This window comes from Vigna unguiculata, chromosome 8, assembly GCF_037176805.1.
Source record: "Vigna unguiculata cultivar grain cowpea cultivar isolate G323 ecotype 2 chromosome 8, ASM3717680v1, whole genome shotgun sequence".
Lineage (NCBI taxonomy): Eukaryota > Viridiplantae > Streptophyta > Magnoliopsida > Fabales > Fabaceae > Vigna > Vigna unguiculata.
Window position 1 is genome coordinate 7,871,529 of NC_140799.1, and position 10,390 is coordinate 7,881,918.

At 32.1% G+C, this 10,390-nt stretch overlaps 1 protein-coding gene across 3 annotated transcripts; it reads left to right on the plus strand.

The window, feature by feature from the left end:
- The first annotated feature begins 378 nt into the window (after nt 1-378).
- LOC114194797 (uncharacterized) lies at nt 379-6,543 on the plus strand. Of its 3 annotated transcripts, none has more exons than XM_085665201.1 (13): nt 379-466; nt 1,355-1,470; nt 1,760-1,821; nt 2,100-2,187; nt 2,269-2,427; nt 2,519-2,881; nt 3,183-3,761; nt 4,134-4,277; nt 4,363-4,470; nt 4,575-4,658; nt 5,646-5,772; nt 5,859-5,901; nt 6,110-6,543. In XM_085665201.1, exons 2-13 carry the CDS (start codon nt 1,372-1,374, stop codon nt 6,246-6,248), a joined length of 1,995 nt encoding a protein of 664 aa, XP_085521327.1. In that variant the 5' UTR covers nt 379-466; nt 1,355-1,371; the 3' UTR covers nt 6,249-6,543. The 3 variants fall into 3 exon arrangements, with proteins under 3 accessions (XP_085521327.1, XP_085521328.1, XP_027941008.2); XM_085665202.1 differs by having other exon boundaries at nt 3,183-3,695; XM_028085207.2 differs by having other exon boundaries at nt 423-466; nt 1,366-1,470.
- The last annotated feature ends 3,847 nt before the right edge of the window (nt 6,544-10,390 follow it).

Below are 10,390 nucleotides of genomic sequence, written 5' to 3' on the forward strand. Positions count from 1 at the left end.
TGCGTAGGTTGCGTAGAACAAAAAAATCCAGATACTATATATTTAAGAAAAAGAATATTAGGAATACCAAAATGCATGATAGTGATATGAGTAATATTGGATTTAAATGTCTTAATAAAGTCTTAGTCATATTGTATTTTTTAATGAGAAAATCTGACTTTTTTTTAATGAATATTAATTGTTAACAAAGTCTAAAATACTCTATATTAAGTTAATGGTGAAAAAAATAGAAATTAGTGAAATAGTAAAATTAAAGAGCGATGCATTATTATAAATCAAGTTAGGTTCATTGATAAAAAAAGCTAAATAAAAATTGAAATTACCATCATTATCGGCAATTTTCTCTCATTTACTTAAATAACAAAATTTTCTGACATACAATCCCTAAATTCTCAAGTTTCTGAGATTTGTATTGAGACTAATTTTCATTACCGTCAGGCTTCTCTTGTTTCTTAATCGGATAAGAGTATGTTCTCTCTAAAACCTTCTTTTTCTTATATTATTGCTGTGAAATGCAACACAATATGATACATAATCGATTTGTAAGATACATTTCAATTATGATAATTAAAAAGATACGAATTCTTTTGGCTTGAAATATTAAAATATTTTGATAGTTTTTTATTCAGTATTCATATATTTTTGTATACTGCAATTTGCTGTGCAATTATGCAGATAATGCATCATGCATGCTACAAAAAAATTGACATGATATATGAAGAAATTGTTTTGTAAGCCTAATATTTTGAATTGATACATGCAATTGTGTGTTTTTCACTAATCATAACTATATCAACTTTGCATATTAAAGACAATGATTTGGGAACTAAAATCATGTCCAAAATTTGACTTAATCTCACATATTTTGATAAACATGTTATAAAATGTTCAATTTCACATTGAGATGTTTTTACAGCTAGAAAGCTAATTATATTTTCTCACATATAAAATTTTCTACATAGTTTCCTAGACACTTCAAAGGAAAGAGTTTAATTTTGACATGGCAAAGTAAATTATTATTATTATTTTGTTATTGTTTAAGAATTTAATTTGTCTTTGCAGCTATACCAACAACTATTAATGATGCTTTGTCACATTATTATTTATTGTTATATTATTTATATAGTTCACATTTCATATGGTCATCGCATTCAAGTTAAAATATATTATGTTAAATAATGTTATTAGGTATGCTTGATTATTTATAATCTTATAGAGTAACATCATTAAATTTAACTTCGCTCACTATCATTACAAAAGGAGAAAAAAAATCTATGAGGTTTATAGTTATCTTCACTTGTTATAATTTGACCAATTTTATTTTTTATTATTTTTTATGTTTATTGTGGTTAAGGTTTTGAGCAGGTGAAAATGAGAAGCCAGAAAACAGAAGAAGAAAGGATTGAAAAAATAATTCGAAGTCTTCTAAAACTTCCCGAAAATAAAAGATGCATCAACTGCAATCTTTTGGTATGAAATTACACTTGGATTGTTACTTAAAATTTACTATTAACTATTCTTCATGACTAAATAATTTTTACGCATACAAATTAAATGTGACATTGTTGAAGGTTAATCATAGCATATTGAAATGTGATTTTAATTTTGGGAGTAACTCAACTATGCATCGAAGGAAAAACCTTTTTGCTTTTATTATTAAATTATTTTTATTTGTTAAATATGTACATGTATGTATGTATGTACATCCAACATTTTCAGATGACACTATATAACATAACATACTATTCTTATGAATCAGGGACCACAATATGTGTGCACAACTTTCTCCACATTTGTCTGCACAAATTGCAGTGGGATACAGTAAGCATATAGAAATCATTTTCCTCCGTTTTTGTTTCTTGCAGAGTGATGCCCTAGATGGATTTGAATATAGATTTTCTATGATCATGTGCACACTATTTTTTTCAAAGAGGTTGCTTAAAATTTTTCTATTATAGACAAAAACAGTATTTTCAGAGGCACTAAAACTTGATACGTATAAATTTTCAAGGATTAAAAGCAAAATTAATCTTTGATATTTTATCATTATTGTTCATAGTTATTTCTGTGAACTTAGTGTGATTTATGATGAATTACAGTCGAGAGTTTACTCACAGAGTAAAATCTGTCTCGATGGCTAAATTTAGTCCAGAAGAAGTCTCTGCTCTTCAAGCTGGTGGAAATGAGGTATGCATGCATAACACCATGCATTTTTCTTCTCAAATTTCAAGCCACTCTCAAACACATAACATAATTTTCCATTCACAGAGAGCAAATCAGATTTTTCTCAAAGAATGGGATCCTCTTCGCAATTCTAAACCAGATTCTAGTAATATACAGAAACTGCGAGAATTCATCAAGTTTGTGTATGTGGAAAGAAAATACACTGGAGAAAGTAGCACTGGCACTCTTTCTAGGATTAGATTGGTAACTTTTGTGTACTCTTCCACATGATATTTGTCATGACTTTAGCAGCAAAAAATGACTGAAAATGAGTTCATTTTGGTGTGTTTTTTAGAGTGAGAAGGAGCCTAAGAGAAGTGGTTCATTTCGTTTAGAGTTCAGAACTCCACATTCAAGTCCTGGTCCTACTCCAAGAAGTGATGACAAGAATTTGAGATATTTGTACGATGAAAGCAGAAGCCCTAGATATGCTCAAAGGTATTCAAGAAATGGTGGCCAGATCAGAAGTCCTATACAAATTGAAGTTGTTGATGACAGGTACAAAGATGATGAACGTAGAAATAGAAGACTTGCAAATATAGAAGCAAAGATGAAGAAAAATTCAAGTGATGATCTCAAGAAAGTTGAAAACCCCCAACTCCCTGTTATTGCAGCGCCTTTGGGTGATGTATCAAAGGAGAAAGCTCAACCCCTACAAGTAGGTTAACCTCCTCAAACTCAAAATTGTTGGATTTGGATTCTCTGTTAGGTTTTGATGTGCTATTTCTCAGCTGTACCTTCAAAATACACCGTATCCATGGACATTGATATTGACTTTTACAGTATTTTAAAAAGAATTTTAAAATAGTGTATTTTTGAAAACACACCAGAAGACGACATAAAAAAACTCAGTAGAGAATTGTTTCTTGAACTAAAAATTGTTTCTTGCCTCTGAAATGCAGTTTTATGAACTTATATTACCACTTAATCTGAATCTTTGACAAATTTGAATTTGATAGATCAAACCTCCTGGTGGCAAGGTTTCTGTTGAGAAAAAACCATCTGAGCAAAAAAATAATAATCCAGAAACACCACCACCACCTATAGCACAACCAAATGAAAATAACTGGGCCATATTTGAAGCTTCAACAGAGGACAATGTTCCTAAAACTCCACCAAACACAAGAACCTCTTATCCTTCTACAGAAAAGGCACCATCAACAAAAAATCCTATAGACCTTTTACTTTCTGAATTGTCAGGTCCTGTGACTCCAATGAATGGTGGCATGCCACAAGTTCCAAGTAGTGTTAATAATGATCCAACAACTACAACAGTACAAAATGCTATTACTTGGGACTTTCCACCTACTTCAGCAGGGAAAACAACTGCATCATCCAACAATACTAGTGTTTGGCCATGCACATCAACCCCAGCCACTGAACCAGCACAACCTTCTAATGAAGCTCCTCCACATACTGAAGTTTGTCATGCTCATAATCCATCAAGTGTGCAGTATCTTCCATCTGTATCGGTAGGTTTTAGTTCAACTACACAACCATCAAATTCATCAGTCATAGATGTAGCTTCAAATAATAAGGTGAGACATGCACTATGCCTTCTTGATATGAAGTACTAAAATCTCAACATCACTGTCAAATTTCTTTGGTAACGAGGGAGGTACTCGAATCTAGCACATACCTTTCTTTCATCCTATGTTACTAGAGATAAGGCGAGTTTATATGATATATAAGTGGGTACAAACCTTATCTTACAAACTGGTTTTATGGAATTAAATTAGACTTAAAATTCACTTCTTAACACCCTATAACCGAAAGCAACATTATCAATTGAACTTTCTTGTGTAATTTGCTGAAATGTTTAGAAGAAGAAGCATGTCAACATTGTCATGGTATCTGATAGACTTTAGTTATGTATTACTCATCTTGTTCTTTACTTTGATTACACACAGCCATCAGTAACTCCAAGTGAAAAAGATCCTTCCTGGTCTTTTACTGAACAACCTTCTCAAACTACCTCAAATCCCACTCAAGAAACCAAATCTGATCCTAGTAAAGTGGAAAATAAGGCTAGTGGAAGACATGAAATTCCAGAGGTAAAACATGTAGCCATTGGTGCTAAGTTTCTTTGTTTTTAAGACAAAAAAAAAAAAAAAAGATTCATAAATAATTTCTCTGCAGAACCTTTTTACACCAAGCTATTTATCTGGGCAAGCACCCCTTCCAAATTGGCAAAATGTTCAACCTTCTGGCATGGGATATGGCATGCAATATTATCATAATGCTGTGGTACCATTCTATGCAACTCATCATTAACTTTATCTCATCTCTTTGGTTTAGATACTCATTGGTGATTGATTGATTGATTTATTGATATGGTGTTTTATTTACAGCCTCCCTCAGCGATTTCAAATTCACCAATGTCTATGAACCCCTTTGATTTAACTGATTCAAGAAATTTAACCCATGTCTCATCGGTATGTACAACATTAAACTGATATAATATAGTAGGTTTTGTCAGAATTTTCAAGCTAAACTGTTATAGCATTCTTAGTTATTTTAGCTTGTCTATAAAATCAAACCTGAAACTTCTGAGTGAGAACTAACTCACAAGTTGGAAAAAGAGAACAACTTTTATGTAACTAGGAGGCACTTAAATATATACAACTCCAACTGAAACTCAAAACATATCTCATCTTAATATATCCTTTTGAGGAAGAATAATTCGAGATTCACCATTTAGGAGCATTTTGTTTTTGTCTTGCATTTTGTTCATCTACACTTATGGACATGGAGATCCATTAATATATAACAATCACTTTAGTTGTCAACAAGTTGAAACTCAATAAGAAAGGTTTACTTTTAGGCCTAGGGTATAAAAAGGTATTAATTGTATGGATTAGATATGTTTTTAGTTCTTAAACTTAAACTTAGATGTGAAATTAAAATTTGTTTTGTCTCAAATTTAAATACATTTTGATCTCAAAACTTTTAAAATGAATGAATATAGTCCTCTTAATCCAACAATGTTAAACTTTTCTTTTTTAACTTTTAAATAATTTTCTAGACTAACATTTGAGTTAGAACGTGTTAAAGGGTGTAAACAACATATGTCAGCCTGAGAACAACAAACAAAAAACAAAAAACAATAATAAATGAATGAATTTCAATTTTGCATCAAAGTTTAAAAACTAAAATCATATTTATCTTTATAGCAACTCAATGCCGTATAGGCCAATAATTATAGATATTACTATCGATTGTTTGAGTAAACATGAACACACTGTTAAAAATGTTTAGCTTTTGGTTTAATTTCTGACTAAATTTACATTATAGAACCTTCAATTGATTGAGCAAATAATGCTTGTCATGCTGAAATGTTTATGGATAATTCTATCTTTAAATGAATGAAGCCAAAATATTGTTATAACCCTCCAAGATTTGTGGTATTTGTCTATATATAGCTTCCTTCTATCACTTCTGTGCGTGGTGCACCACAAGCTCTATCATCTCCTAGAACAGCATTGATGCATACTGCAAGCATGGGGTCTTTGGTGTCTCAGTCTCCAAGTTATACATCCCCAGTTATGGGTACATATTGCGCTTGTTGCCTTTCATTTCCTTTCACCATTTTTTTCTTCATCTATTGTCATGATTCTTTTGTTCACTCTTCTAAGGTGTGTACTTTGATCAAGTTGATAATCAACAGAAACCTCCTAGGTAAGTCCTACTCATTGTATTATTTTGGATTACTTATATCATAGTCACTTGATTATAAGCTATGAAGAATATTATGAAGATTAATTTTCTTTATTAGATATAAAACATGTCATTTCATTCATTAGAAAGAGGAAAAAATATGTTCATTATTTGAGATTTGACAATTGAAAATGTTAACACTATTGTAGTTATAATTGATATTTTGTAGACCTCAAAGAGCTGAGAGCTTCAATGGTGATATAACTTCTTTTGGATCTGTAGACCCACTTCAACATTCAAATAGAACATTTACGACCTGCAAAAGTTCAATTTCTCTTTCCAATGCAAGAGGAAACCCATTTGACTAGTTTGAACAATTTGCCACACTGCCAAAACCTTTTGCCTTATGTCAACCATAAAAATTGCAGAAGGATTATGATCTTGTCATTCTTGTGCCAACTTCACTCAGTTTCCTTTGTAAATTGTACTGTAAATATAAAAGCACACATATTCCCAAGTGGATGCAGAAAACTTTACGCATCAGAGGGCTGCTAATTAACTGATTTAACCATACAATGTATATTTATTGTAATTACATGTAAATTTGTACAACTCTCTTGTACATAACAATACAAGTCAAATATTATTGTCTTTGAGTATAAATCTTAACATTGTTTATTTAATTTCCATGTTAGTTTTTACTAGTAGTTAAACCTTATATTCAAATTAGCAAGAACTTGATGTTCATATTTTGAGAATATAATACAACTTTTTTGAACAACAAACTATGTTTTCGGTCTAAGATTAATATGTTTTAGTCAACAATGTTTCTTATACATTGTCTTCAACAATGAAAGTACTACAATTGATGTCTATCACTATTGGCTAGGTAAGGATATATTTTTGACCTAAATCAACTTAAAATTGTGTATAGTTCTTGCAAATGGAACTATACAATACAAAAAAATCTCTAAATAATGATAAATTTTAATAATAAAAAATAATTAGTTGCTATAGGAACTGTAACATCCCATTTAAATAATAACATAATTAAATGAAATCTTACACCGGATAATATAAAGAGCCCAGTTGTGGAGTATAAAGTCACTCCTTACAGTTATCCAAGGTACTTAAAAGGAAATACTAAAGCTCACTACAATGCCTACATCCCAAAAGGAGTAAGAGATAGCCAATATTCGAAATAAAGTCTTAGGGGCAATATAATACACGGGCCTTCGCCCTAAAGAAAAGCCCAAAGAGACATGAAGTCCAGCACGAGTAGACTGTGCAGCGGAACCATCCCTTCTCTGTTGACCTCGAGTACCTCTCGCATCTGCTCCCATCAATAAATTGATGATCATCGCAACGGTAGAAGAACAACATACAAGGCAATCAAATAAGCAAAAGGGTAAGCTAGAGCCAAAAAGATTTTATCATGCAATCAGATATACTTTCACAGTCCAATATACATACATCATCCAAGCATGTTATGACCTCCCAATCAATACACTAAGACTCGACTCGACTCATCCGGATACATATAATCTGGTCGGATTCAGTGGATGCTCACACTTGTGGTGGATACCTCTGCACACCCCCGAGCTGCTCACCTCCGAACTATGTGTTACAAGTGTTACAATGAATCAATTACCTCACACACAAGGTTAACCCTTAATGAATTTCAGACCTCCTGCTACTCTCACCACAGGAGTCAGTCCGCTCTAAGTGAGACTAACTGACTCTTACAGTGTCAGGATGCAATTCTTACCTTGAATCCTTTCCAAATTATATAGATGGGGCACCACCATGGACACCCACTAACAGGGGCCATGGAATTATGTCCCGACCACTGAAGCACGATCCTGAAATCCCACCTAGAGATTTCAAGGAATTACGCACTGACCACAGACCAATCATGTTCAATCAATTAAGTAATGTCTACCATACACAATATCTCATGCCAACCTTTACAACCCATTCTCATTCATAACCAAATGTTGAACCCATACCAACTCATCCTTCCCGAACAGTGAATATATATTTGTATTTCATATCAATACCATGTCTCCTTGATACCAACCATCTCATTTAAATCACATGCCAAGTTCATACCAAACCCATCATCCACAATCCATGAATCACATCACTCATGCATAATCATTTATCACATGCTTTTAATATAATAATTAGATTCAAGCCAGTAATAACCATTCAAGATCAGAGAAACAACCAAACTACATCGATATTGCGATAAAAACGGCTCTCACTACAGAGCTCTGATTCAAGATCGAACTGGTCAAAGTCAAAAGCTATGTGTTAAAGATCAGGTGTTAAAATATCAACTCGATCGAACGGTTAACGAAGTAGTAAATTTCATTTTACGAAAAGTGTGCAGTGTTGTCAACAACACAAATTTAGTGACCTTGCGATAAAAACTGCTCTCACTACAGAGCTCTGATTAAAGATCCGATCGGTCAAAGTCAAGAATTATGTGTTAAGGATCAGCTGTTAAAATTTCAGCTCGAGCCAACGGTTAACGTAGTAGAAATCTTCATTTTACGAAAAGTGTGCAGTGTAGAAAAAGAGTAGCGCCCATCAATCAAACATACTTGCACACCATACATTTTTATTCGACCAACAACCTCATTCAAGCATCACAACCATAGAACAAACAAAAAATCGGCAAAATAATTTAAAAACATAAACCCTAGCTTCCCTTACCTAGAAAGAGCTAGCCAAAAGACTCGGATACCCAAACAGTGAGCACCACAACTTTAGGAACAACTTACTACGGGAAAAAAATGGTAGAACAGAGGAAAACAAGGTTACCAAGAGGGACCCTTGCTGGAACCAAGACAACAATGCTAGAAAAAAAAAAGAAAGTACGAGATGGGGATAACTTACGTGAAGAAGGAATGAGTTCCAACTAGCTTGACCATGGTGGTACAGAGCCCTAGCAGAGTTTCTGTGGAGAGGAAAGGTAAGAGTGAGAACACTGATTTTGGCAAGTGAGTGCAAAATGAAGGACCTTGGCTGCTTTAAGGGTCTTGACACCCTATGGGCCAACCTTTAGGCCCAACTGATTAGGGTGTACCTTTAAAAATAAGGGCAGAAAATAAAGTGAGTCTTACAGGAACCAATTCTTTTAGTAGTCAAAATTTTGATAATTAATGATAGTGACTAATTTAGAAACTAATTCATTATAGTGACCCATTTAGAAATTATTTTAATTATCAATAATTTTTAGTTTATAATACTTGTGTGGTTAGTTTTACATCCTATTAGTAAGGCCAATAGTATTCTTTTCTTTCGAGTAAAAAGAACATAAATTTGATTATATAGAGACAAGCACTGCCACTGCAAAATCTATAGTTCCTCCCTATATGATACTCGATCGTGGCCATGATTGAAATTCAACATTGAGACCTAATTATTGTATTGAGCTCTAGTGATTTATAGATCAATCATAGGAGTATCTACACCTATATCTTATAAAAGTAAAACAGTTAAATTGGAACGATGATTTCTCACCAAAACTATATAAGAGATCATTACATTATCTTTAGCCTAATATTTTAGCAATGAAGAAAATGTATGAGTTTTATAATGATATGAAATTTAATTGCACTCATATTGCAAATAAGGTAATCATTATGAAGATAAATTGACTCTCTTAAGTTTAGAAAATATAATAAAGTATAAATAATATTTTTCTGACATCTGAAATTTATCTTGATTTTTTTTCGTAATAAAGTATCAATTTTTATATTTGTTTCAAACTTGTTTCATTTTTTAGAGATTCTTTTTTAACATGTTATATGGGTTTGATTTGGTACCCTCATATTTTCTAGTTTTGTTTTCTTTGAATAAATTTATACATGCGAAGGTTTCGTGCCTATCATGAATTTTTTTAAAAATGTTTAAGGTTTTTCTTAAAATATTTTTCTTCTCATTCATTTATATTTATTATGAAACTCTAAGTTGTTTGGATCAAACAAATACCATATTAAATTCTTGTCTTTATTGTTAAGTCGCATAAACAAGAAGAGTTTAGGTATTCTTGACTTTTTCTCCTTTTCTTTTCACTTTTTCCCACTTTCACCATCTTTTGTCAATGTTCTTAGTAATTTAAAACTACAATTTGCTTTTCTTTAAATTACTCTTGTCAACTACTTTTGATAACATTCTTTTTCACCTTTTTCAACAAAGCAACCATTTTGATTTCCCTATCAATTTTCATTTTCTACTATTGGTTCTTCTGAACTTGACCCAAACTAGAATTGAAGGAGCTTTTTGAATTGATCTTATACTTTTGTTATTCAACCTAAATCATGACCTTCACAAACTTTAGGATAATCATTGGTTCCTTTATGTTTAAGGTCACATTACATAAACTTTCTCGGTTACCAAACGGTGTGAATGGGAATAAAAATTGACAGTGGAGTCAAGTAAGTTACCTTTAAATTATAGGCAGGTAATATAGGTAATTGTGAAGAAGAGAATATGCTTT

Coding starts and splice junctions, on each gene's coding strand:
- LOC114194797 (XM_085665201.1), top strand. CDS start 1,372: ATGAGAAGCCAGAAAACAGAAGAAGAAAGGATTGAAAAAATAATTCGA. Junction 1,471..1,759: donor GCATCAACTGCAATCTTTTG/GTATGAAATTAC, acceptor CTTATGAATCAG/GGACCACAATATGTGTGCAC. Junction 5,902..6,109: donor AATCAACAGAAACCTCCTAG/GTAAGTCCTACT, acceptor GATATTTTGTAG/ACCTCAAAGAGCTGAGAGCT.